We start from the raw sequence: 27264 nt of genomic DNA, 5'->3' as shown, positions 1-27264 counted from the left end.
AAAAATGAATCTAATCATTTCAGGCCCCTTGTTAAACATTCTCAACGGCTTCCTATTGAATTTGGCATAAAAACCCAATGCCCTTGTGCTGGCCAACGAAATCTTGTATCATTTCATCTGTCTGCTTCGTTAACTTCATCTCCTCCCACCCTACTTGCCACTTCACTCATTCCTTCTCCTTTCCCACTTGCCAGGCACACCCAGTCCTTTCTGTTCTTAGAATACAAGTTTGCTCTCACCTCAGTTTGTTCTGCCTAGAGGTTCCTGTATATGGCTGCTCATGTTGTTTAATTGTTTATTGCCTGTCTCTCCCCTCTGTTATATAAGCTCCATGAGAGCAAGTGCCATAGTCTGTCTCATTTACCACTATTATACTAGCATCTAGAAGAGTATCTGAGATCTAGTATGGGCCCAAATATTTATTGAATTAATAGAATTGTAATTGAAAGGGCTCAAGGATAATGGTGAAGTGGTATAAGATGAAAAAATATTGAACCATTAAGCAAATTCCATCAGGAGATATCAAAACCTTATTGATGTTAGGATCAACACTTCCTTTGACCCAAGTAGGTTTCAAGGTGAAAAATTCTAATCTGTTGTTTCGATGTCAATATCCTAGTTGTGATAGTATGCTATGGTTTTGTAAGATGTTATCACTGAGCGAACTGGATAAAAAAATACATGGACCTCTTATTTCTTACAATTGCATGTGAATCTACATTATCTTAAAATTGTTTAATTTAAAAAATTCTAATCTAAAGAAAATGTCATATTCATGCAGTCTGCTTATGTAGTACCACCCCAAGAATGTTCTGTGGTGACAAATACTCACTGATGGAACTTAGGGTAATAAAGGAAGTCTCCATTTCTGGTAGGTGACATTTTTCCTGGAGCTGAGAACATCAGACTCTGTTCTTAACCACACATAGCACCTGGCCCATAGTCAGTGTTCAATAAATATTTATTCAGTGAGCTAATTATTTCTGAGAAAACCAAAATGACATCCAGGCACAGGCTGCAAATTCATAACACTGCCTGTCATAGCATTCCAATGTGGAAAGACACCAGCACCAAGACAGGTCTATAAACGACTCTGTAAATCGTTCACAAAGCACTTATTCTTAAACAATAAGATGCCTAAAATGTACAGTTGACCCTTATCCATATAGATCTAATTACTCAATTATTCCATACAAGTTGCATTACATGTAAGGTAGGACGAAGAAATACTCTGTCAGGCCATCTATAGAATCCTGTTCTTTACATGGACACTCAAATAGTCCTGGGCTTACTAACAAATCAAAGCGCCTTCCAAAAATTGACTAGTCAGTCTGCGGTTTGGGAAGGCCAGCTGCATCAGGAAGTAATTAAGCACATGAAGAGAACCTACTCGACTTGTTGATTCTGGTAGAGGATGAAGGGTCTGAATCTCCTGGTTGTGTTTATTTTTCCTTCTATTTAGAGAAGAGTTAATGGATAAAACAGCATACTATTCTATTGTATCAATCCATTCAGCTAATCCAGATAACTAAGAAATGTTTTGGGGACTGACATCCTCTAAAAAATATTTTAAATGTTTTAATTTCACTTTATCATTTTATAAAAGTTACAATCCCTTCAAAGTTACAAATCAAAATTGACTACTTAAAATTTTGATATAAACGAAGTTCTTCTGAGCCTTTTTCTTTGATCACTTATATAACTGAATACTTCCTCGTTTACTCCATGAAAGAGCAACTTAATTTTTCCCACAAGCTGTCTAAACTAGCTCTAAACCAGGTCAAGCGGCTGCTGCCCTTGAAGCTGATTAGTAAAACACAAAGTATTCAACCAACGAAACACAGGAGTTGATTTAAACCGATAAAGAGCAGGAAACTCAGAGCTGGAGGTAAAACCAGCCCCTCACACGCCCCATTGTTCCCTGGCGTACTAAGGCACTCATCACATTAGGTGACCTCATATCTCATCTGGACTAAATGCCAAAGCTGAAGGCAGCTATTGAAGGCAGAGGTAGCCTCATCCTTGAATTTCCAGATTGAAATCACTGTTGTCCTTTCTCATTTATTTTCTAAAGTGGCGGCTTTTATAAGAAAGAGTAACTGAAGAAAAACAGGTTTCCTATGGAGGAGGCAGCTGGGAGACTAGTATATCCTCCTCAGTTGTGTAGAAGAGAATCTTTGAAGTTTACCGTTAGCAGATGTATCAACCCTGAATATTAACGCTGCCCTATGAATGAAACTAGATTTACAAATTAAGCCTGAAAAAATTCAGAAGCCAGGCTTATAGTTCTTCAAGCTATGATTACTCAGCTGTAGCATCAAAACCCTATGAACAAGTTTAAGTCTGTCAGTTTTAGAACTTTTCTGTAAGAAGGAACTATTTTTTCTGCTCCTAGTTTTGGCATTGACCCTAATACTTAACTTCTGTCAGAACTACCCCTTCAGTTTCTTCTTTCCAAAACCTTCAGATTGCAGACCACATTCTATACTCACAGAACTAGGCCATGAAAAAAAAATAAAAATAAGACAAATTCCCTTGTTCCAGGAAAAAAAAATCAGTTTAGGGTAATCGGGGAACTATGAGGAATCCTTTAAGTTGATATATATTCCATGCAGTCTATTTGAAAACAGCCGTATTTAAGGGAGATTTACCTTCCTCTAAGTTCAGTTGTACACTGCCACCATTACTCATGCCCTGTCCCTTCTAGATACTTTTTACTCCTAAGAATGACAGAAGCTAATGAAACTCTTGAAACACCATTTCTCTTAGACTTGCAGCCTCATTTACAAAAAGAGCAGTGACTCCAAGTTAAAGATGGCAAAGTTATTTGAAAACTAGGCCACCTAAAACTTTGTTTCAGTCCCACTTTTCTGAAAAATGTTTTTGAGAGGAAAGAACCAAGAGCTGATAACTGAGCATTTATGTCAGCGTGTGCAGGTTTGTCATGTGTATGTTAGCACCAGGAAAGAATCTGAAAAATGAAATTAAGAAAACAATTCCATTCACAATAGCATCGAAAATAAAATACTTAGAAATATTTAATAAAAAGTACAAAACATATACTCAAACTACAGAACATTGTTGAAAGAAATGAAAGATCTAAGTAAATGGAAAAACATCCCACGTTCATGGATTGGAAGACTTAACATTGTTCAGATGGGAATACTCCCCAAACCCATCTATAGATTCAACACAATCCCTGTCAAAATCCAAGCTGGCTGCTTTAGACATTAGGCACTAACAAAAGATCATTTACAAGAATGAAAATTACTTCTAGCATCTAGGAGTCACTTTTGGTTTGTAGATTAGCATTTTAGAAACAAACAGAAATCACTGCGTCAGCCCTAACTCTGTGCCCCAAAGACTCTCTCTCGAGGTCGATTTATTGAAAAATCCACATAAAAGCCCTCACAGCCAAACAAGGCCTGCTCTGTAATATAACCTCCTTGCTGCCAGCTTTAATGGGAACAGTCCTAAATCCACCTGGAAAAAAATCTGTGGGAGTGGAGTGAGGGGAACTAGTCGAGGGAAATTGGCAAACAAATAAACAAAAGAAACAAAGAAAAAACGTTCCTTGACTTCCTTCCATAGGGTCAGAGGTTTTAAACATACAAAAGAGAAAATGCATTTAAAAAATCTTGAACATTGCATTTTCTTGGAAAAATCTGCAAAGCAATTTCCTATAAATAAATGGGACAAATGTTATATTGTTTGATGTAATCAATTGACGTATAGAAGCCATCTAAGAGCAGAGTTGGTACACTGTACTACATTTCTACATACTACATGTGCTACAACAGAAATGGATTATGTTGCAAACTCTCTAGCCCTAGGGAATCTCACTTCATCAGGATTCAGGACCAGAAGTTACCCTCTCTTTTACTCTGAAAAAGAGATCAAAAGTTGAGCCAAGATTAGCTTTTAGACACACTTCCTCTCCCGCCCAAATGACCATTTAAAAGCAATCATTATTTAATTTAAAAAAACCACACACACATGGGGAATTTATGCCTCTGACAAGAATTTATTCTTCCATTAAACAAGACTACAGCACTTTTTCTTACATCAAAAACAAGACTCCTATGAAAAGAAAAAAAAACCGCTCAAGGAAAAAATTTAAAGCTCTCCGAAAGAATTACATTATATTTACACTTAGAAATTAAAAAGGCAGATGTTATTGCTTTACACTGATAGATGCCACAGAATGTGCTAATCCACACAGGCTCCTCCTTACACAACACACACGGCATTATATTTACAGGTCTGACACATGACGCTTTCTCCTGAAGGCGCAGATAGGCGAAGGGCATTTACTTTGCCAAACAGGCTCAAGATGTTAGTCTAGAGGACCATGTGTTAACGGCAGGTGCACTTAGTGGCTATCATATCTTCATATTCTTTATAAGTGATTGAGCCATCGGACTCAATGGTCAAAACACTCAAAGGGCTGTATTTGGCAGGTACACATGATGGTCTTGGCACTGAGGAGTCGAGCTTCTCATGGATGATGTTCTGCACCATGGTGTGAACTGGAGAGCCATACCGATGCCCAACTGCCCTGGGACAGTCCCCTTTACAGTACCGAGGGTTGTATCTTTGCGGGGCCACAATCCAGTTGTCCCACTTCAGCTGACTAAAGCTAAGTCTAAAGTCATGGAGCTCACACTCATTTTGGGGAAAAAGAAACTGTTTGAAGTACTCACTCAGATTCAAAGAAGCTGGAACCAGAGGCTTCTTCAATTCAGAGCTGACAGCTTCCTGACTTCTCCGGTGACGGGAAGATCTTATACCCTCAGCAGCCCCTTCTCCCTCTGGACAGGCAGACAGATCTCTCTTCTGGTCAGGACCCTGTGAAGGTCTCCTTTTATAGTGGAGGGAATGCCACCTGTGATAAGCCTGAGCACTTGTGTCATTCAGATATAAAAGCAGTGAGGGGAATAGCAGAAGAGTCGTGTTAAGCGGACTGTCCTGTGCTGACGGATGCTGCAGCTGGTCTTTCCCACATGTGAGATTTACAGACATGTGGATACTTTTCTTGTTGGAGGCCACTAGAGGCTGAAGGAGAGGGGTCACATCCATCTCAATCCATTTGTATTTTTTTCTAAATTCAAACTGTGAGTTAAAGGTAAATGAGTATGGAGTTCCGGGGAGAGTCTTGCTCTCTGGCTCTTTTATCACCAGGTTGCACACACATTTAACAGCAGAGGGAAAAGAAACTGAGTTGTTGAATGTGTATAACAAGACTGACTTGAGTAAGTGTTCAACAGCAGTAACACAATCCAGGTTAAACAGCAGGTCCACTGACGGAAGGGTTCCTGAGAAGAAAACACAGTCCACCAGTAGCGCTTGAATACAAACTGAACATAATAGGAAGTCAAATCAAGACATTAGTACTTTGTATGTGCTTTCTCCCTTCTCTTTTCCCACTTCCTCATGCCTCAAAAGGGTGGTGGGGGGGGAGTGGAGGGGGGAGCACGCAGTTACACAGAAAATGCCAGTAATCGGGACCATAACTAACTCCCAGCAACTACAACAGGATATTTTAATCACCAGAAAGTCATAATAGCTTTGGTGGTGAATTAAGACAACAAGGAATCATTATATTCTAAAGTTTTAGAGTGAATAATTTGCTCCAAACACAGAAGCTAATAAGGAAAGTGGTATTTTTCTCTTGGAGAGTCTCTAGAGGCAAACCTATAATAAAAATACTTAACAGGCTTGTTAAGAAGACATGCTAAGCCCTAATGGATGGAGTCAATAAAGAAAACTTAATGGTCTAAGTTAATTTGAAACACTTGAGATTGACAAATGGCGGCTCTAAAACCACTATAATAAAATGGGACATCAAGGAAGGAGGAAAGGTTTTGAACAGCCACAAGTGACCTGTTGGGTTAGAACGATTTTCTTTAAGTCACGAGCTGGTGAATATAGATTTTTTTTTTTTAAAGCGCTGCTTTCTCTCTCTCTCTCTCTCACACACACACACACACACACGCACACACAAGATACCAAGGTGCTGAGTCAAATTGTTAACAGTTTGTGTAAGGACCTACTGTTCCTCTCACAAAAGCAACATAAAAAGGGAAAACATCCTGTTTAACAAAGCACACCAATAGCTATGAGATATTTTAGGCACATTTCCAGGCCAGCATTGGTAGAACGGGCAGACTAAGCAACTGGAAGTCAAAATACCTGGTTTCCAGTCTTGATTTTGTGACCTTGGACAAGATGCTAACCTTCTCCACTAGCGCTTTCCTTTAAGTCATTAAGTCTTTTCTAGCTCTAAAATCCTATCACATTAGCCCACCTTAACGCATGAGGGCATTAGGAAGAAACGGTAAGATCAAGAACCAGATTTGTTTGAATTTGGATACTGAGTATCACACAAAGTAAAATGCAATGCAAGGAGTGAGGCCCGGCAGCTTTCTGCAATTGAAAGGCAGAGTCCTCTATCATCTTCCCACCCATTAACCAATCCGCTCCTACACACCTGCCACCTGGTCCCCAGGAGCCTGCTTGTGCTGGGCACAGGGGGTGAAGAGCCGGACAGTGTTGTAGAGGTGGTCTCTGTTGGATTTAGGGATCCCCTCCTTGGTGGCATACGTCTTGTAGAGCCTCTTCATGTAGCGTAAAGCTCTGGAGTCTGGCTGCAGCCTAGGAGCCCTGCCTTGCCCATCATACAGAACCTTGAAGAGAGCAGGAAGGAGGCCAGATCTGTTTCCGCCATTGAGAGGCTGCAGCAAGGACCAAGGCTCAGCCTCAGATTCCAACTCAGCACTAGCTGCAATCTGAGCTGCTTCCCTAGAAGCCTGAGAACCAAGGCTAATGGGAAAACACAGCCAGGCAGAGCAGCAAAACCAGAGGAAGAACTTGCTGGGAAGCGCCATGGCTTGGAAGAATCAGCAAGGAACACATTTCCCCATGCCAGCCTTCTTCCTAAAAGCCAGGAAGAGCCTAGGTTGGTCTCTTAAATAAAATTTAGGTGAGTGGGTGGGGTAGGCTCACTTCTGTAATCAGACCTCAAGGATGCCTAGCTGAAGGTAATTTTTCTCAGCTGTATATTAAACAGCTGATAACACTCTATTTATCCAATTTGTCCTCATTAGATATGGATTTATTTGGTTAATTAACTTTCCTCTCCCTTTTTCCTGGCATGTATTTAAAACCTCTTAAATTATCATTATACTAATGGACTATGTAGCTGAAAGGCTAAGTGAAACTGAGGAATGATCTTAAAATGAAACCACCCGTTTTCTGAGAGAGATCAGGATTCTTAAAACATTCTTTAGGTGCTTGCTGAAACTGTCAAGGTGTGTGGAAAAGCTAACTAATTATTCATGATGATACACGGATCTGTTGGTATGCAATTTACGATATTGGGTTTACTCTTCCTCCATCCTCACCACTTCTCCCACTTCCAGGTGCTTAGAATAATTATTCACTATGTGTTGATTTGGAGGGTGAGAGAAAGTCACAGCTGGCATTGAAATTTCAGAGCAGAGAATTATGTTACCCAGTTCACCCAGGTCATGTAGTATAGGATATGTACTTGGAATACTGCAATATGTTTAAAAAAGGAGGACATCACCTTTTACTTTGACTCATTTTAAAATATAGTATCTTGGGACCGGCCTGTGGCCCAGTGGTTAAGTTAGCGCACTCAGCTTCAGTGGCCCCGCGGGGTTCACTGGTTGGGATCCTGCACGTGGACATATGTACCACTCATCAAGCCATGCTGTGGCAGCATCCCACATGGAAGAATTAGAACAACCTACAACTAGGATATACAACTATGTGCTGAGGCTGGGGGGGGGGGGGGGAATAAAAAAGAGGAAGATTGGCAACAGATGTTAGCTCAGGGCCAATGTTCCTCACCTAAAAACATGTATATAACATCTTGATGTCTTTTCTTTGGTCTGCACATTCATCTACACGTACTTTAGTCGAAAGGTTTAGAGATGTTTTCAGATACGAGAAAATAAACGAAAGTTTTATTATTTTTTATTAACCGCTCACACGGTGGCGGAATTTGTAGCGTATTGTTGTTCTTAACTGTTGAGTATGTATGTTTTTGCCTTGGAGCTGGGACCAAGCTAGAGATTTTTTTAGAAAAATGAGACAAAGGTGCACCATGAATAGCTGAAATGAGGGGATATCCAGTGCCACCCCTAAGGAGACTATTTACAGGAAGAAAGTCAACCCACACGCATGGGATAAGACCCAGAATCAGTCTGTGCTGTACCTAGGTTGGTAAAACCGAGGTATGTTTGCAGATTTTAAATTCACTGCCTGCCAAGCCTCCCTGGCCCGTGGTTAGTAAGCAGGGTTATGAAACACACCCAACCTGCTGAATGAGAGCTTAGACCTGGATTATACACGGCCAGCAGCTCCCTGAATAGAACATTTACAGACACTCTGTAGCAAGTGGAAAAGTCAGTCAGCGGTACAGGACTGCAGGAACCTTAGGTAGAAGCACTTCCCGAGAACTCGGGGTCGCCTCCCACGCAACATTCCTCCCCTCTCTCCCGGGAAGTGGAGCGGAGGATGGGGGGCATCATGACACACGACCCCCAGGCCGAACCATCTCGGGGAAAGCGGGCTGCCGTGGAGGGAGCCTCTTCCTTCCCTCCTACCACCCCTAACAGCCGTTTAGCAATCGCTGACGATTATGTGAGGACGCTCGTGACTGAATTCGAGGAAACGTTTTACGCCATCTTGGTAAAGTCTACCCCCTGCCCCGGGAGTCGAAGGCGGCGGGCGCCGCGGGAAGCCCCAGATGCGCGCCCCTGACTTTGCACTGGGTCGCGGACGGTCTGAAAATAACCGAGCCCCGTCCCAGCAGCTGGACAAGCCAGGACGAAAGCTCGCGCTCGCGGCCGGCCGGCGGCTCCTCCCCAGGCCTCGGGGGCCCTCTCCAAGGCTGGCGGCCTGCAGGCCCTACGCGTTCGGCCAGCGCGGCCCTGGAGGTCGGCTGGCCCCTTTCTCGTCGCCTCTTTGTCTCCTCGACACCAGCCGCTTCCTGCGGCTCCAGGAAAAGGCAGAGGGCTGAGGAGGAGGGTGAGGGCCTCGGGGGCCGTCCCGACCCCAAACCCGCTTAGACCTTCTCCGCTGCCGCCAGGCCCCGCCCCCGGCCCAAGACCGCCCACCGGCAAGGTCACCGGCCTGGACACTTCTCTTCAGAACGGGGGGCAACGGCGCCTTCCCCTGGAGACCGCAGGAGAATGGTACTTCCCGGAAGTGACCTCACGGCCTCCAGAGCGGCTTCCGATCTTGCCGGAAGTGGCGGACGGAGGCCGGTGGATCCCGCGGTTGTGGAGGGCGAGGTGACCCCGGTGCGGGAGCCGGGGCCGGTGGCGCGGTCTTGGTGGCCCCGGGGAGGGTGGGGCGCCGCGTGGGCTGAGGGGATGAGGAGTGCCGGGCGGGCCGCAGGGTTGGGGGCGGCGTCCCGGGGCTGAGCCCGGCGGCTGAGTTCCCTCGGTTCTGCAGGCGCCGCCGCCGCCACCGCCACCATGGGCCGCGAGTTCGGGAATCTGATACGGATGCGGCATGTGATCACCTACAGCTTGTCGCCCTTCGAGCAGCGCGCTTTCCCGCACTACTTCAGCAAGGGCATCCCCAACGTGCTGCGCCGCACGCGGGCCTGCATCCTGCGCGTTGCGCCGCGTGAGTGCCCTGGCCGGGCGCGGGTGGGCTCCCCTCCGCGGTAGTAACCACGGGTCCCCTCAGTGAGCGCTCGCCGTCGGGCAGGCACTCTGCAGCTGGCACTGCACATGTTTTCTCTGGAATATTCCTGAAGCCCCTTGATCTAGTTATATCATCCCCCCCGTGTTACGGATGAGGAAACGGAGTCATGGAGAACTTAAGTGACCGGCTCAAGGTCACTTGTGTGACTCCAGCGTCTCCCTTTGAGGTCATCTCTACCCACTTCTTTTTTCCGGAGATGAACTCTTTTGTGTTAAATGCAGGAGATAGTGATGATAGTTGCACAATAACGTGAATTTACTAAAGACCACGGAGAGTACACTTCAAAATGGTTAAATGGTGAAGCTTATGTTATGCGAATTTTACCCCATTATCTCATTAAAATATTTAAAGATGTGCCGCAGGGGAGCGATGGGGAAGGTTTGGTGGCAGGTTTTCGTTGTTAGACCCCTTTCTTTTGGTCACTTGTAAAATGGGTGTGTGAGGTAACCTTGATCATCTGGTTTAAAAGTGGTTTCTTGAAAACTAGAGGCAGGAGGGCAGAATGTGCTGTGAGGCAGAAAAGAGGACTGGGACCCTTGTGTCTTATATGTGCTCACTGCCTACTCTCACTTTTGATTTTTGAAGCATTTGTAGCGTTTTATCTTGTCTATACGTGGGGGACCCAGGAGTTTGAGAAATCCAAGAGGAAGAATCCAGCTGCCTATGAAAATGACAAATGAGCAACTCGTCTGGATAATGGTTCCCTTTCTTTGAAAGACCTTTTTCTGGGACAGGAGCCTATATTGTCGCATCTGGAAGGCACAATAAACTTCTACGGGCTGCACTGTTGTGGTTTTGCATTTTTGTGAGCAGAGTCCTTGGCATGACTGCTAGTTTTCAAGTTCATGAACTCCCCTCTCCAGCATGAGTGCTGAACAGTTTCGGCCAGCCTGGGAGTTTGGTGAAGGATTGGGGCTCACCCCTTGTTCCATAACCTGCAAGAAAGTAGCTGCAGCTCCCCCTGCAGCTGACCAGTTGTGGGTGGCCTGGACTGTGGGGAGTGTTGGTTCCCGCCCCTCTGCTCCTGTAACAATAAAGTCTAGTAACTATGTTGTAGTTACCATGTGTCAGGTACTCTTATTAGCCCTTCACACAAATAAGCTCTTTTAAACTTCTACCTTTAAAGTAAGTATCACTATTACATTCATTTTGCAGATGAGAACACAGGTGCAGAAAGGGTAAGTTATTTGCCCAAAATTATACAGCTAGTGAATCATGGAGTCTGGCGCTAAATTTATGCTTTTAAAGCTATGCTATGCTGCCTTTCCTCCTAAGGCAGGCCTGCCTTAGCCTGAGGGGAAGTCAGCTATAAAGGAGTGGGTGAGGTGACCCCTTGGCCTCTAGAGCTGGAGTCAACAAACTGGCTGTGTTTGTACCAGGTTGGAACAGTTGTTTTCAACCATATGTGGCCCTGAGAACCTAAAATATTTACTCTCTAGCCCTTTATGGAAAAAGTTTACCCCTGTTTTAGAGAACTTTGAAACTGCCTTTTTAGTCGGAAAGTTACCCTTTTCTCTTCACTAGGAAATGGTAGGGGTAGCTTTAAGCTTCTGGTTCCCTGCTCTGTTTCTAGAAACTTCCTCTCCTAAGGACACTTGCTGCTGGTCCAGAGCAACTTTCACAGTATAGCTCAGCTTCTAGCCCAGGCTGTATCTATCCTTATTCTAATGATTGATGTTGCCTTTTAGGAACCAAAATTAAAATACTTCAAAACTAGAAAAAAAATCAGTAAGGTAAATTGCACTGATTGTGAGGCAGGATAAGGAGGAACGGCTGAGTCTGGCAGACTTGGGTCTGTACCCTTTTTTTTTAAAGATTGGCACCTGAGCTAACAACTGTTGCCAATCTTTTTTTTTTTCCTTCTCCCCAAAGGCCCCCAGTACATAGTTGTATATTCTAGTTGTGAGTGCCTGTGGTTGTGGTATGTGGGATGCCGCCTCAGTGTGGCCTGATGAGCAGTGCCGAGTCCGTGCCCAGGATCTGAACCTGCAAAACCCTGGACCGCCGAAGCAGAGCACGTGAACTTAACCACTCGGCCACGGGGGCGGCCCTGGCCCATACCCTTTGACTGATGCTTCCTTACTGTGGGATACAGGCAAGAAATCTGCATTCCTGAGCTTTGAGTTTCTCACCCATAAAATAGATGTGTTAATACAAAGCCATAGCGTTGCAGTGACAGTGAAATGGGTGATATGTAAGAGTCTGGCAGGGTGGTGCAGGCTTAACAAAGGACAGCTATATGATGAAAACTCTTGCCCTACCAAACATGGTCCAATTTTCCTGTTTGGCTCTTTGTCCAAGTTTATTACTGGGACTAGCTACCTGGTCTGCAACATATTTGGTCATAGGCTCCTTTGAAAATCTGATGAAAACTGTGGACCTGAAGAAAGTGTAAATACACCCATCCTTAACTTTGCATAGTTTCAACAGGTTCACGTGTGGGGGTGGGGACCACTGCCTTGATAGGCCATTAATCTTTCTGTCTGTCTCCCTCTGATTTTAGGCCCAAGTTCCTAGGGGAGATGGCCATCCACTCCCATCTTGACTTCATTTTACCTTTAGACTATTTCTGCCTCGTTCTTTGACTCCTTTGGAAATACCAGCTCAAAATCAAACCTACCCTTTCTCAGCCCAGACCAAGGACTGAGCTTGTTGGTCTGAATCCTTTTTATCACAGGCGTGCCCTGCTGAGAAGACCCTGCTGTAAGCCCTTCATGTGCTGAGCTTCTGCTTTTGGATAAAATTGGTAAAGGCTGCTTTAAGCCTCTCTCTCACCAAAGGGCTTCCCTCTCTAAGCTTGGGGCAGGGAGCTCTGTAGCGGGGCACTGAGGCAGTGGGGGCATGGAATGTGGTGAGTTGTAATAGCTCAGTGCTCCTGTACGTGATAGGGGATCTGGGATCATTTTAGGGACTATTCTGTCTGTAGAAATCCAAAAAGAAAAGGAAAACTTGTGTAAAGTTCTTAAGGGAGGAAGAGGGACCGCCGCTGTGGGCCTCAGCGCCTGTCATCCATCCCCTGGAGCCGCCCTCCTGGTGTGGCTCCACCTGCTGCCGGGGCACAACCACTTGTTCATTTAGCCCTTCTTTTCCCCAGCAGTGCTCTTGCCCCACAAGGGCTTTTTATCTCTGGGCTACAGAATGTGGCAAAGGGAACTGTGTTCAGTCTGCCAATGCAGTCCCCGAGATGCAGGCCTACCTAGTGCAGGCCCAGAAGTCGATGGCAGTTCCAGCCAGCAAAAAAGCAAATGCACTTTAACCCTTTGTTCAAGTTTTACGGGGAAAAGTTTTTTCCATTTCACAGTCTTTCATTTTTTATTAGGCACCTCCTGCTCAGGGACTGCAAAAAGTTTCCAATTACTGCCAAGCCCTAATGATCTCCTCTCTGCCTGGAATGTGTTTCAAACGGCTGCTCGTGTAGCTATACCGTCTTTCTCCCATTTCATCCTAGGCACTTGCCTCAGAAGCAGGAAATCCCTGGGAGTTGTATTCAGAGTTACCAAGCTATAAGCTATCAAATGTGCTTCGGTCTCATTTTCTTCTTGTAAATTAATCATCTGAACTCCCAAATGTCAGTGCCCGAGGGGCCTCAGAGATCTACTCCCATCTCCTTGGCACGACAAAAGACTAAAGCCCAAAGAGGGGAAGGGCTGGCCTGTGGTCAGTTCCCCTACCTAGACCCCCGGCTCCTGCCTTCCAGCCAAGCATTCTTTCTCCTTCTGGCTGAAGTTGTTAAAGCCTGCGTGGACCTTTCTGCTAGAACATGTAGTTGTCTGTTTGTTCATTCAACAAAATACTTGACTGCAGACAGCCCAGATATTTTCAATTTTTTTTTTTTTAACTTCAGGAATAGGTCTTCACAGCTAGAGTGTGGGAAACTGTGGACAACTGCTGTCACTTCAGCCTAATGCTGTCTTGATTCCTCTTTGCTTTTAAAAATTTGATTTTTTGCTCCATATTTAATTTAAATAAAACAACTACAGAGTTTGGGTAGACATCTGTTGAAATACCTTCCCTAACGGTTCCTTCCACAGGCAGTCACTAATGGGTCTTTTGGGAGGAGGGGGTGCAATATAAAATAGAGACTTGAGCCGCAAAGGCTTCTGCAGTGTTGTCATCTTGATGATGATGAATGGTTCTTTTTTGCCCTATGCAGCACAGGGAGCTGGGGACCTCAGGCCCTGCCCTTGGCTGTGGTATTGGCTTTATAAATTAACATGAAAGTCTGGTTTGGTTTTGCTTGGAGTACAGGAAGACAGAAATAGAGGATTAGTGAAAAGTACCCATCTTCAGAACAAGCATTTTCCAAATCTCATTTGGCATGTCACTCCAGGCTGGTTAATGGGAGGCTGGCACTGAGTCCACAGACCCAACTGGCTCTAGGACACCACGTTGTTCAATCTTTTGCTTATCTAATCGGATTTGTGTTCTTACCCAATGTTCTCTAGGTCACCACATAGCCTCTTCCCCACCCCACAAAAGTTCCTAATTAAGCTCCTACCTGGGGTCATTTAGTATCCAAGCTCAGGGGTAAAGGGAAGGAGCAGCTAGCCAGTCTCAAACTTGCAGGATTGGGTTTGGCATAGGTCTGCTTCTCAATGTTCCTAAAGTGCAAACAGTGCTATCTCCTTCCAGGCCTGGCTCCATGGTCCTGAGAGGACTGGAACCAGGACAGACAGATCTGTGGAGTCACACTGTGCCCAATCCCAACTCTGAGGTCCACCATACCACCCTTTTCTCCCTTGGCAAGAGCAGTGGTGACCATCCTGTTCCACCTTCAGCTGTGCTGCATCTCCTCACTTTTCCTTGGGGAATAGGCAGCCTCTTACCAAATATGCAACCTCTGAAGATGAGAAGGACCTTGGGAAGAGCTATCAGCTAAGTTTTCAGGGAGACACCAGGCAGAAAAAGAATCTTGTTGCATTTGTTTTGTTGGCGTATCCTTCCAGGTCATGGGAAGATCTAGTCTTTATATCTCCTTACTCAGAATTCACACTTTTCCCCCCAAGTTTATTAAAATGTCCATGTCATTTAATGAGTACTCATAACTACTCATGGTTTAGATACATGCCCTTTCTTGATCTAGAAACCTGCAGGAGTTCCTACTTAAGCCGATGGATGTTCTGAGCTTTGGAGATATCTCAGCCCTATGTCTGCTTCCCCGAGGCTACTGGGATATGCTCCGTAGAAGATCCTAGTCAACTACTGGGAGGAAAGGCCATAATTCAAGGCTTGCAATGATTTGTCACCACCACCATGCTCTTCTACTGATTTAGGAGCCCCTGCTACTTCCTCATTCATGTTTTTAAAGACAAAACAAAAAACCAGCCTATACTTATTCATTCAATTCACCTGTAGTCCAAGAAAGTCTCACATCAGTCCTGACTGCCCTTCCCCTGGGAGAGGATGGGTAGGCCAGACTTTGACCTTTCCACAGCTAGGTCTCCATACTAGGGAAATGACCCGGAGCAGACTGAGCGACAGTCCATCTATACGAATGAGGTATCTGGGGCACTGCAGACCATGTGTGCTGAAGCATCCTCCCACAGAAAGGAGATAATGGGCCTTATCCAGTTGCCTGTAACACAATAGATCAGTGCTGCTTTCCTAGACAAGGCTGAAAGGCTCAACACTTTCTGAAGACCTCATTATTCGAATTCTATTTTGATTAGAGTGATCTCACTGAGCTATTTTGGAATCAAAATATGGCTAGGTGCCTGGTCTCCCTCAATGGCTTCACGTGGCTTTCAAAGGGAAAGGAGGGAGTAGTGCTGACTTTTGGTAAAACGGGCGAAAAGGGTCCAAGCCAGCAACATAATCAAAGTCCAGGTGAGGGATCAGTAAATAACAACGTGCCTGAAAGGCAGGCCTTGAGCACATTCCTCTGGTAGACATTAACTTATTAAATCAACCCTGATTGCAAATATAAACTTTGCCCCCATCTCACCCGGCAACCATAAGAGGCGGATCTCAGTCTATAAAGGGAAGTGAGAACTGTTCCTGGGTCTTGGGTTCCCATATCCTCCCTCTGTCAAGATGTGGCACCTGAAACTCTCCGCAGTGCTCATGATCTGCCTGCTGTTGTGGGGCCAGGTAAGGAAAGGAGGACATCAATGTGGATGTGTGGTGATGGTGGAACTGTAGGCAGAACTTGAGAGCAAGACTCAGTCCTGAGGAATGGTTCCTCTGCTCTGAGTCGACAGCATCCTGGGGATGATCATTCTTACAAGGTGTGCAGCAGGGTGTCAACTCCTCTATACCTGAGGTGAATTTGTCTTTGCCCTCCAGGTAGATGGCTCCCCAATACCAGAACTGAGTTCAGCAAAGAGAAGGCCACGGAGAATGACTCCATTTTGGAGAGCAGTTTCCCTCAGGCCCATTGGAGCCTCTTGTCGGGACGATTCTGAATGTATCACGAGGCTATGCAGGTACTCCACAAACCTGGGAGCAGGGCTGGGCAACAGAGGCCTGGGAAGCTGGGCAGAGGAGAGATCAGCACACACACAGGCCTAAGAATAAAACTGGGATTGAGGACTGCCTGGGCTGAGCTGGGAGCTCCATGGAGCAGAACCTTTCAGGAGTTAAGTGCCAAGAACAGCTGCACACAGGTACCATGAAAAAATGACGCCTTTCTTTTCTTCGGTCTACCCCGAGACTGGGTAGATCAAGCAGAGGGAGGAAATGCAACAGAGGTGGCTCGGCACTGCTAGACCTTTGTCTTAAAAACCACCTTTTCTTTCCTTAGAAAAAGACGCTGTTCCCTAAGTGTGGCCCAGGAATGATGTCCATACCAGGGGAAAAGAAGACAGCATTCACCTACAACAATGCTCCATTCTATGGAATACTGATTAATTGCATTTTGGCTGGAGACACTTAAGTAAAGCAATATCGTGTTTTTAATATTTAAAGACAGATGTATGCTTTAAATTGGTCTCCGTTTCTTCTTAGAATGTTGATATGTAGTAAGCATAACTAAATTTGTCAATTTAGAGTTTATTTTTTTATGTGTACTATTAAATGTCTCAAATGGAAATTCTGGCAGTCTGGAATTCAAGGTTTTGAGGGAAAGGAGGATTCATTTGTATGCTATAGAAAAGAACAGCATTGCCTAATCATGATGTGTTGACTTCTCAATCTGGAAAGCATAGTGAGAACTAACATTTTTTTTAAGAAATAAAAAACACAAGGCAGGCTAAAGGCAAAAGTTTAGTAATAGCTATGTGATCAGCCTTGGCAAGTTCATAAGCTGTGACCCTGGATCTTAGTCCTTCACTTCATGTAAAGAACTCTTCAGTGAGGTGTCAAAGAAGGGCAATGTTGGCACCCACTACCTGGTGATGCGCCCAACCTTGTCTATGACTGAACAGAATGCAGAACTGGAAGAAAAATCTAGTTTAATGAAACAACAAAACCCCAAGCCACCAATAACAGCAAAAAGAATTTGGGATTTTTGTTGGAGCAGGGCAAATTTTGATCTATGCAAAAGGACCCATGGCCAGCAAGTTCAGAATTTCTGTAATCAGAAAATGAGACCCGAACTGGTGGGACCAGACTTTTGAAGAAGAGTAGCACTGGGCCCCAAAGTACAAAACAGAACCTACATGAAAAGGGCAAAGTCAGAGTTGAAGAAGTGGAAAGAGCACAGTGTTTATAAACTTTAATACAGAAAATCTATTTGATATTTATTAAACTTAGTTTTTCCAGCTATGGTTTGGCATTATACAAAGCATCTTAATGACACAGTAGAGTTAAAAAGATCTTTACAAATTGAAATGTGATACCCTTGTCTCCAAATATTTTAATTGCCATAAATTTGTTTAAAAATACACATTAAACGCATGTTTGACACTCTAAACTTTCTATAATCTCAATACCACAAAATACATATAATATACTATACAGATGTGGAAAAATCTAGTTAGTATATAATACTTTGCTCACCATTAACAGCTTTATTATGTGAAATGCACATACTGACTTAGAAATCCTAGCTTTTGAGCCCCAAAGTACCTCTGAAATTTTAACGTATTGCAACAAATAAAAATCACAGTATATAATTGAAATTTTGGTTGAAAATGTCAGATGCCTAAATATTTTGGATAAAAGAAATGTAAAACAAAGATTTGGATCATGTACAAAACAAAGGCATCCTAACAAACACTAACAGTACCTTTCTGTAGAATCAACAAGGCTTTTAATTGATCAGCGGCCTTACCTCCCCTCCAAAACCCTCCCCAAATATCAAACCATTATTCACCAAATAATTTTAATTTCAAATAAGATAAAAGGATTTTCAATAAATATATAAACATTTCCATCCTCCATATACAAAATTTCTTAAAACCATTCAAAACGGAGGCTAGATAGAAATTTTCATAACTGTGCTTACCAACCCCACATCTGGTCCTCAAAGGCAGTGCCTTTTCAGGTACTGCCAATTTGGCCAGCTCTGTTGGTGAGCCCCGCCCCCCCCCCCCCCCCCCCCCCCCCCCCCCCCCACTGTTGAATGCTCATGTCAACGATGTGCCGGGTGTGTGCATAAAGGTGTAAAATGGGGACACTTCTTGAACAGCAACAACAAACTCAACAGTATGGATAAATCACGGCGTTGATTTGAAAGGCAGCATTTCCAAATAGATATTTTCCCAAGAGGAACATAGCAGGTAGAAAATTCCAGTGGTTAAAAGCTGAAAAGAAACCCCACGTGGAAGCAGTAAGAGGTCAAAACTGAGTATTACTAGAATTTCTGGGTGGGAGCTTTTCTTCCATGCTCATTTAGAGAGCTTTTTTTGTTTGTTTCTTCTTAAGAACAGCAATTTATGCTTAGCTGAGCAAAGGTGGCAAGGAGAGGTCAATGCTGACATTCCTGAAAGTCACCTTCATTACCTGATGATTACTTAGGCTGCTATTTTAGAAGGCTTAAACTACTATAAGACTTGGTTCAGGATTAACTCTAATGCTTTATTCTCTGACCAAATTCCATCAAAAAGGAGATTTAGATATTCTTTCCATTTGCTTTTCCAGAGATAAGTTCTTTTTAATTAATCACAGGGTTCAAGTGAACAGAATCAGCATCTGCTTTACCAACTATTAATAACTTATTTCCTGTCATTTGCCAGCTTGATTCTAGGGTCTAGGGGTCTAAACTGAATTTCTCCATTAGTGAGTATGTGAAATTTTGCTCACAAACATGACCACTTTGGCCTCTTGTCACTACATATGTCAAGTCATTCAATACTTATCTCTTCTATTTATTTTACTGAATAGCAATCTTAGATGTGTAATATTATTTATTATTGGGGAAAAGTCTGCCTCTCCAACACATTGATACCTGAAATTAAAATGAGAGCTGTGTTTCACATAATTAGGGAATATGAGTTATAGGAGTCTATACGGACTTGAAATGCTTTGCTTCCCAATTTACTTAGGTTTAAAAAAAAAAAATCATAATCTGCCTAAAAGAGTCATTCCCCGTAGATGTTTCTGGGACCCAGAGGCAAACTCCTATAATTCAAAATACATAATGAGGCCATTTTGTTCAATTAACAACTGGAAAATTAAAATCCTTCCCACCCTGAAAGAGCCCTATTATACTACAGACGGGCTCACATATATTTTAAAAGTTAATTTACTACAAATCATAGTAATTAAGCTTTAACAATCTAAAAGGAATACACATTGCACCCTTGAACATTAATATTCAAGGTGTCAACAACAAAGTGTCTTAGATCAATTTAATAAATAATGTGGAAATAGTTGCACTAAGCTAAAATACTAAACACACACATTTTTGACAAACTAATTTGTTTTCATACATACATACATACATATATATAAAGTGTGTATGTGTACATAATTTTAAAATCCAAAGTTGCATACCCTCACACCTAGAAGAGTGCACAGTGTACCTCTCCTCTACACAACTAGGTATCACTGACTGGAGCGACCACAGGCTGCTCTGAAACTCCACACAGTGCTGCTGGCCCCCAGAGCCAGAGCTTTCATTTCCAACAGGTGCCTTTTGTAGGCTCTTGCTTCACAATGAGAGCTCAATCAATAAAGGTAATTTCCCAAAGTTTCTGTCATTAAATATAAAATGATGCTGTCTGATCTGATTAAACCTTTCTTTAATGAAAAGAAACAAACAACAATTAAAAAAACAACAGTGAGTCTAATAAAGCCACAAGTGTGTCATTCAAAGTGCAGCCCAGATGCCTATGGATCCATCAACGCGAGAGCTCCCCAGAGCACAGGCATGTGTGGGCACGTGCACACATTACTCTAGATTGCTTTTACACTGGAGAATTAAATTAGTGATGGTCAACCTTCTCCACTCGTAAGCAACTATAACTGTAAATTTATCTGAAGTACTCATTGCTTATAGTCCGTTCTTGGCTACTTGCCCAGAAAAAGGTGGCACTGCGGCAAGACATGGGCTGAATGCTCCCCAGCCAGACTGGACCTGGGCTGGACTGTGGAAGCTTGAATCATTTTGAAGGGAGTGCTCCCCATAACCCAGCCCAGGCTGGGCAAGACTACGAGACAACTTCATCCACCGCGATCTGTTGGTTGGTTGCCTGTAGAGTCCAATAGTGTAGGCTGCTGCCTCCTGGCATACAAGTGTGGTTTTAAAGAGCAGTCAACAGAGTAATTTTTTAAATAGTTGCTATTTCTATAATTAACTATATATTAAGTACAAGTATCAGACTACGTGAGTTTTTAGCCGCTTGTCAAATTCTGTTTTAAATGGTTAGAGAACACTGAAGACACCTATTGAGGAAGGAGGAATGGTCACCTTTAAAGGATCCAAAATATGTGCTGGGGCAGATGAAGACACAGATAGAACTTTTGAGGAGATGGACACAGAGGAGAGGGAGTGATGTTTTCACAGACTATTACATTGAAAATTCAATTATTCAGGACAGGGTTTTGATCCATTGCCCATTACCACTTAGTGGGAAAAACCCTCCACAATGAAAAGCTTGAAAAATTCATTCTCCAAGAATTAACACAGTTTTAGGTAGAGAGTATCTTAGAGCAGCACCATAAAACATGCAGGAAACTCTGCTTTAACAAAACACCAGTGTGACCCCAGACGGACTCTTGCTGCCTTTGAGGACACACAAAGGACTAGAACACACTGGAACTCAAAGGTGCCCCACTGGCTGCTGTTGCTGGAAGTCTAAAAGCTCAGAGGATACTTTTTCCATTTCTAAGACACCACTGCAAATTAAGTCAGAGAAATCAGAGAAGGACAGGACATACATCTACTTGACTAACAGTGGCAAGTTTCTTACTGAATAACTACCATGGTCACTGAGAAGTTGTCCTCGTAAGGAAAACTATTCTAAAACACACTAAGATTAAGTTAGAAAGATATCAGAGGCAATTTCTCCAAGGGAAAAAGGTTAAATTAAACATAATCTGTAGATTTCAATATTCAACGATATGCAAAAACAACTTGAGGTACAAAACAGTTAAAAAACTCTATGAATTTGAGGCCACAGGACAATGAAAGTTCACCACCTTCAGAAATAAGGGTAAAAGAGACTCAAAAAAACAGAGGATTCACTGCACCACTGGGCTTGGAGATTTTCCATCCCTTCTTTCCTATTTCAAGCCTTAGAAATTATCTATAAATTGCAGGGCAATCCTTTTTTCTGACTGAATGGATTCATTTTTGGATTAAGGAGAAGGACAAACTATTTTTTTGAAGCAGCATTACCCAATAAGTTAGACTAAGTCATGCACCAAAGCATTAGCTTTTCTGAAAGAATTAATCTTATGTGACCCTAAAAGAAAATTTAAAAGGAAAGAGAATTTAGCATTATTACTGCAGAAGACCAACCGTATGGGCGATCTGGTCCTAGTGTAAAACTTCATCTGTAAACAATCCACAGAGTCTTCATTTAAAGGTAAGATTTAAGGCACACCAGACATGATAGGGGCACTAAAAACAAAAGAGAGAGGGTACATTTCTCACCTTTGACTCCTATATGCACCTTACACGGAAAGGTACTTTGATATACAACTCTTACAGAGCTGGCTTCTTAAGCTCTACTCTACTCCCCTCCCCTTCCCAAGAGAGCTCACACTGAACCAAGATAGGTACTTCCCTAGTGTGAATTTTCTGATCCCATCAGAAACATACATCATTGATGAGGGCCTTCATAATACAAGGGGAGTAAATACAAGATAGGTTTAAAAGGAGAAATCCATCATCTCTACATCTGGCATTAAAACTGTAAGTTATATAACAAAAGCACACACGCCAAAGCTCCAGCCCATTCCTACATCAGTCCCCGCATGCTCCTGTGAGAGGATCACAACCTAGTGTGGAGAAAACAGTTTTTAAATAAGAATTCTGAAGAGAGATTTTACCCTTCAAACATCATCAATGAGAGATATAGGCAGCAACCCTCAAGAGTTGGAGCATCCTTTGTTCAACTGTAACTTACTCTGTTTCAGTTAAGTGTCAAATTAATAATTAGCAACAAAAAAGAACACATGGTTTTAATAAAATCCATAAAGTTCAAGATTGTCCTTTTATGAAACCCTTCACATGATATGCTTCTCCTAGAAAGTTTGCCTGCCCTCTTTTGTAATGCATTAAATGCAAGTTATAGTCACCTTGTGATTGCTATAGTGTTATTAACACACATTCACAGTTCTTGAAATAATGCATACCAAATCAGACACATTTCACTTTACATCCACATAGAAAGCCTCTTCTCACATTTAAGTGATTTTTCATGTGTAGAAGAATATCTTTAATACTAAGTATAAATTCTGCAATAATAAAATTGTAGTTAAGATTTGAAATAATATCAGGTAGTAGGTGTAGAAAGAACATGTCCATATTTTAGATGAACCAACTCTTACTCTTAGAAGAGTTACCACAAAAGACATTATTAGGTAACAAAGCTCCCAAAGCATATAAATAAAAATTTCCTACATTAAATTTACGCTAAATATTCAACAGAGTAAATTTATAGGCAGAAATAACTAAGTTTTAAACTAGCCCCAATCTGGGAACTTAAAGAAATTAAAATAAATAGAATTTCAACTGATTAGTTATGAATTACAACTAGAATTTCAATCTTATTACAGATCACTGAAACCATCTTATCAGTGTGCTGCAGATTTAAAAGCATCTCAATAATTTTTCATATTGGGAATATTGAAGGAGTCAATTGACATGATGGCTTTGGGTTATAAAAAACAACACATGAACCAGGGAGGAGAAAACCATTCCTCATTCTTAGTGTCGACTAGGTGGCGCATTATGGCAGTTTTCCTTCGTGATGTGACACAGTGTTGTGGAGAAAATCAGAGGCAAGGAGAACATGTTCAGTTCAAGATATCAACTTGGTATCCTGGCGAAGCCAGTGCAGTCCCTGCCGGGTATAGCGAACTAGGTCTGCCATGATGCTTGCGTTAAAGATGAGAGGGCCCATTGCTTTATCCAGTTCAGCAAAGAATTCTAGAAAACCAAAAACACTCATTAAATGACGCGTACTCTTTTGAATCACTGCTTTAAAATTTTTAGTCTAGACTATGAAATAGTAGTCATATGAAGTCAAAAAACACTCCCTCCTGCACTAAAATGAGAACTGTCCATGTTTTAGAACAAACTATTCCATAGTCTCTCAAGTTATATTTTTTCCCTAAGTCCTGAAACATTTTAAACAGACTGTATGGTCAGGAATTAAGTGTTATATATATAAGCAGAAATCCACTGATGGAAAAATTGCTAGTATGCCATAAACATTATTAAAATGAAGACCCAGTGCCACAATGTACTGTTACACAAAACATTCTCTGTGTACTGTTTTTGTATAAGAAGGAAGTGGTACAAAAAAAAGAGGCTGTTCTTTGCATGTTTCCCCATAAGACCCCTGTGAGGTTAGACATCAACCTTTCTGCTGTAATCATATGCCATGCAACATTGATAATTTAAATCCTATGTTTTAGACAGTAGTTTAAAAATGTAAGGAACGGAAATGAAAGGATTCTTCCTATGTGAACAAATGTAGGCTGAGGTGCATGTGAGGTCAGGTGTAGACAGGAGGAGGAGACAACAGTATCCTAACATTTGATTCCAATGCAATTTTTGGGAGATGATAGAGGGATGCAGAACTCAGAAAGTAAGGAGAGCTTTTACACAGGCAGAGAAAAAGGGGTCATTCTCATGATAAAGATATCAGCCTACTCAAACAAGGCAAGAAGTAATCAAACAGTTGATGAGAAAAGGGTCTTCTTTATAGAACCCCAGCTAACAAATGCAGAAGGAGTATCAGAATAGGAAATTCCTAATAGAATTTTCTATTTCCTAATGGAATAATGGATGTAAGTAATGATCATCAATGGATGCTAAAAGCATGAGTTAAAGTTTATTAGGGAATGTTACAACAAACTAAGTCAGGATGACACCACCTGAATGAATCAATGGTCAAATCTTAATATCACTAAAAAAGGGATAACCATTATATGCCTCATAATGATGTAACAGGAAATCTAGAGCACCACTATGAAACATTCTTAACTAAAATAATAAACGTGAATCTAATCAAGTCTCAAGATATAACTAGCAATATGAAAGAAATAAGGGGGACAGACGAGCAAGCTAGATGACACTATGAGAAAGTAATCAGTAAAATCCAGAATATGACACATCTATGGCCCAGCTTCTCCTCAATATCAATGGAATGGCAAAAATAAAAGTAGCGGAGGAGACTGATACTTAAGAGACTGATCAATGAATGTTTGGATCTTGTTTGAAACAAATCCACCTGTTTAAAAAAACAAAGGCATATGTGAAACAGTAGGGAAATCTGATAGTAGACTAGGTATCAGACGACACAAAGGAGTTATTGTTCATTTTGATGGCTGTGATAAAGGGATGGTGAAGTTCTTATCACCTAAGGATGCATACTAAAGTGTATTCAGGTGAAATGTCATGATTATCTGGCATTTGCTTTAAACACTTCAGGGGGAAAGAAAAGTATGACACAGAGAGAGAGAAAGAAAGATGGAACAAGATTAGCAAAATGTTGTGTTGCTGAGCTGAAGTTGAGTGAAAAGTACATGGGGTTCATTATACCATTCTCTTCCCTTTAGCTGATGTTTGAAAACTGCCACACAAAAAGTAAAAAAAAAAAAAAAAAAAGAAAGAAAAGAAAAATTAAAGAAAAGGGAAAATGAGCCTAGAAAACTGGCATCAGGGAGAAGAATGGAAAGTAAACTAGGGGTAACTTAAGAATTTCAGCTTTGTAACCTTCCCTGAGTGGTACTAACAATATTTGAAATTTTAGGAACAAATTAGGTTTTTAAAAACACAACTTTATGTTAGATGTTGGGGTTCCCCTTCTACGTTTCTCTCACCATCACCCCTCTTTGATGATAGGAATCTTTCATTGTCCTCTGATCATCTGTTCATACTGAAAGCATTTAAATGCAGTCTGTGACAAGAGGACATTTGATTGATTGGCTACTTTAGTGTTTCTCTACAAAGGATCTACCTGAACAGATGCTGCACATACATCTGTTAATACCGTCTACTGAGACAGAATGGTCTTCATATAGCACTTTTCCCTCAGATCTTTAAATACTTGATAATTCTCAATGTTCTTAGTTTGGGAGGTAAGGTACAAAGCCACAAATGACCTAATATTAAAGAATGCTAGAAATCTATTCATTTTGTAGTCTATCACACAAGTTTCTTCCAATACACCTATAAATCCTGAACGTGCTTTCTTATATATTAAACATCTCATATGTACAAGATGTCTCTAATCCTATGCCTATAGCCAAATTTACTGTTAACCATCCTAGAGTAGAACATATATTCTATTACTTTTATAGTATAAGCTGCATTTAATATGCCAGAACAAAGGCATATTTGTCTTAGACCAAAAACTATTTTTAGTTTAGTCTGTGTCACCAGCACAGCGAAAGGCATTTTTTGACCAAATTCAGTACATTACGTACGATTGCCAAGCACTGTAGATTAGCAAACTGATTATCGTTACCTCTAGACTAGATAATTAAACAAATGCAGACAAGGCACTTATTTAACCAGATCATAAAGGCTCCTTTCAACAACTCCATCCCTCCAAGCTTCTCCAGAGACCTCCCTACCTTTTTGCTCTTTGGAAAGCTGTTCAGCTTGGTCCCAAATTTCGGTGGCATAGAGGAAGTTGGATGTAACCTGAACATAGCTGGCTGCCATCTGGTGGATCTTCTGTGGAATGGTCACTGAAGAACCACTTGCTGAAGCACTACTGGCCCCAGAAGAATAATTTCCTGAATTGCCTGGCGACAACTTTGGAGAAACAGGGGAAGGCATCCCCACAGCTTTGCTACACACAGAAAAACAGGCAGTTTATTCACATGGACATAAGGAAAGTGATGAAGTCAGTGTATTACTGGCTCTTCCTATATGAAAGCTTTTAAACTGTGAAGATTATTTTAAACTAGAAGGGTTCTCAGAGAAGGATAATTTCTTCTAAATAAGTATTTAGCTCACTAAAGACCATTGTGAATTATGATCTACTGTTTGTTTTAATGAACGACAACAGAACAACAGATGGGAAAGAACTGAGGAAGGCATATACCTTGTTAGCAGAAGTTCAAAGACTTAGAGCCAGACTGCCTCACTCCCAACTCAACACACTTTGCACCTATTCAGGCATATAATTAAGTACTTTCAAATTGTTTTGTAGAAAGTTGAGTGGAATTAACAGTTTAATACAAAAACAATTGTGGTAGTAGATGGGAACATGTTATTTTAAACTCTATAATTGCTGGTACTTTCCTAGTTTAACCAAGTTATTCAGAGCTGACAAAGAGGTACAGCTTTCTTAACAGCAATCATCTCAAGCTTCCTCTCAATTAAATATTTCTTAGAAAATACATGCTGAGATCTGGCAGATTCATATCAGCAGTACTAAAATTATAGAAATGCCCAAGACAATATAAAAGGGAAAATCAAACAAAAGTTGGGGGGAAAAAAGATATCTAAGAATATTTTTATCTGCACTTTTAGCAGTATAAATTTGGTTAAGAAATACCTAAGGGCAAAGACAAAATGCTAATTAACAGAAACATAATAACTGAACAGATAAACTTACAAAAAAGGGTTTTCTGGTGTCTTTCCTTCTTTTGGGGGGTGGGGTGGGATGGGAGTGAGGTGGGGATGGAGAAGAAACCACAATCATGCCACTGTTATTAAACTGTGGCAGTGTCAAGGCTTGAGTAAACGTAAGTCCACTGTGATAAAAACTCAAGTAGCTACAGAAATCAAATTGTGAGAAGGGCTGAGGTGCTGTAAAAAACCTCAGACTTCTGCAGGTGAAATGACCCCTCTTAAATCTTTCTAAGATTATGTTCATTATCATATTTTCAACTTATAAAAAAATAAACAAGGAAAAAAATGATAACTTATAAAAATACTTATTAGAGATGGCTTTAATTTTTTAAAAAGTTGTCATCTTTCTATTTTTGGAAATTGGACTCAACCAG

The 27264-nt window shown here is 41.8% G+C and overlaps 4 protein-coding genes across 7 annotated transcripts in view; 2 read left to right on the top strand and 2 right to left on the bottom strand.

The window, feature by feature from the left end:
• Positions 1-4203: 4203 nt before the first annotated feature.
• Positions 4204-7122, bottom strand: GDF9 (growth differentiation factor 9). Its single transcript, XM_046668083.1, has 2 exons — positions 6491-7122; positions 4204-5315 (listed from the first exon to the last, which is right to left on the bottom strand). The coding sequence occupies exons 1-2, from the start codon at positions 6885-6887 to the stop codon at positions 4357-4359; spliced, it is 1356 nt and encodes a 451-aa protein (XP_046524039.1). The 5' UTR covers positions 6888-7122; the 3' UTR covers positions 4204-4356.
• Positions 7123-9206: 2084 nt separating this feature from the next.
• On the top strand, positions 9207-10528 carry LOC124242271 (cytochrome b-c1 complex subunit 8). The gene is made up of 3 exons (XM_046667142.1): positions 9207-9379; positions 9488-9663; positions 10330-10528. The coding sequence occupies exons 1-3, from the start codon at positions 9222-9224 to the stop codon at positions 10422-10424; spliced, it is 429 nt and encodes a 142-aa protein (XP_046523098.1). The 5' UTR covers positions 9207-9221; the 3' UTR covers positions 10425-10528.
• Positions 10529-15616: 5088 nt separating this feature from the next.
• On the top strand, positions 15617-16649 carry LEAP2 (liver enriched antimicrobial peptide 2). Its single transcript, XM_046667645.1, has 3 exons — positions 15617-15834; positions 16030-16169; positions 16487-16649. Exons 1-3 carry the CDS (start codon positions 15778-15780, stop codon positions 16521-16523), a joined length of 234 nt encoding a protein of 77 aa, XP_046523601.1. The 5' UTR covers positions 15617-15777; the 3' UTR covers positions 16524-16649.
• Positions 16650-17383: 734 nt separating this feature from the next.
• AFF4 (ALF transcription elongation factor 4) overlaps positions 17384-27264 on the bottom strand; it is a 92840-nt gene continuing 82959 nt past the window's right edge. For all 4 annotated transcript variants that reach the window (XM_046667642.1, XM_046667641.1, XM_046667644.1 and 1 more), the window contains 2 exons: positions 25882-26102; positions 17384-23224 (listed from right to left, as the gene is read on the bottom strand). In XM_046667642.1, the coding sequence (XP_046523598.1) occupies positions 23097-23224; positions 25882-26102 (349 nt within the window). In that variant the 3' untranslated portion in view covers positions 17384-23096. The remainder of the gene's footprint in view (positions 23225-25881; positions 26103-27264) is intronic.

Source organism: Equus quagga, chromosome 7 (genome assembly GCF_021613505.1).
Source record: "Equus quagga isolate Etosha38 chromosome 7, UCLA_HA_Equagga_1.0, whole genome shotgun sequence".
NCBI lineage: Eukaryota > Metazoa > Chordata > Mammalia > Perissodactyla > Equidae > Equus > Equus quagga.
This window is presented reverse-complemented; position numbering and strand designations above follow the sequence as displayed.

Excerpts from the sequence above, each read along its gene's own strand:
- GDF9 (XM_046668083.1), bottom strand. The coding sequence starts at position 6,887 with ATGGCGCTTCCCAGCAAGTTCTTCCTCTGGTTTTGCTGCTCTGCCTGG. Across the intron at positions 5,316-6,490 it reads TCCTGGGGACCAGGTGGCAG|GAACCCTTCCGTCAGTGGAC; the intron begins GTGTGTAGGAGC and ends TTTTCTTCTCAG.
- LOC124242271 (XM_046667142.1), top strand. The coding sequence starts at position 9,222 with ATGGTACTTCCCGGAAGTGACCTCACGGCCTCCAGAGCGGCTTCCGAT. Across the intron at positions 9,380-9,487 it reads TCTTGGTGGCCCCGGGGAGG|CGCCGCCGCCGCCACCGCCA; the intron begins GTGGGGCGCCGC and ends CGGTTCTGCAGG. Across the intron at positions 9,664-10,329 it reads CATCCTGCGCGTTGCGCCGC|CATTTGTAGCGTTTTATCTT; the intron begins GTGAGTGCCCTG and ends TGATTTTTGAAG.
- LEAP2 (XM_046667645.1), top strand. The coding sequence starts at position 15,778 with ATGTGGCACCTGAAACTCTCCGCAGTGCTCATGATCTGCCTGCTGTTG. Across the intron at positions 15,835-16,029 it reads GCCTGCTGTTGTGGGGCCAG|GTAGATGGCTCCCCAATACC; the intron begins GTAAGGAAAGGA and ends TTTGCCCTCCAG. Across the intron at positions 16,170-16,486 it reads TGTATCACGAGGCTATGCAG|AAAAAGACGCTGTTCCCTAA; the intron begins GTACTCCACAAA and ends TTCTTTCCTTAG.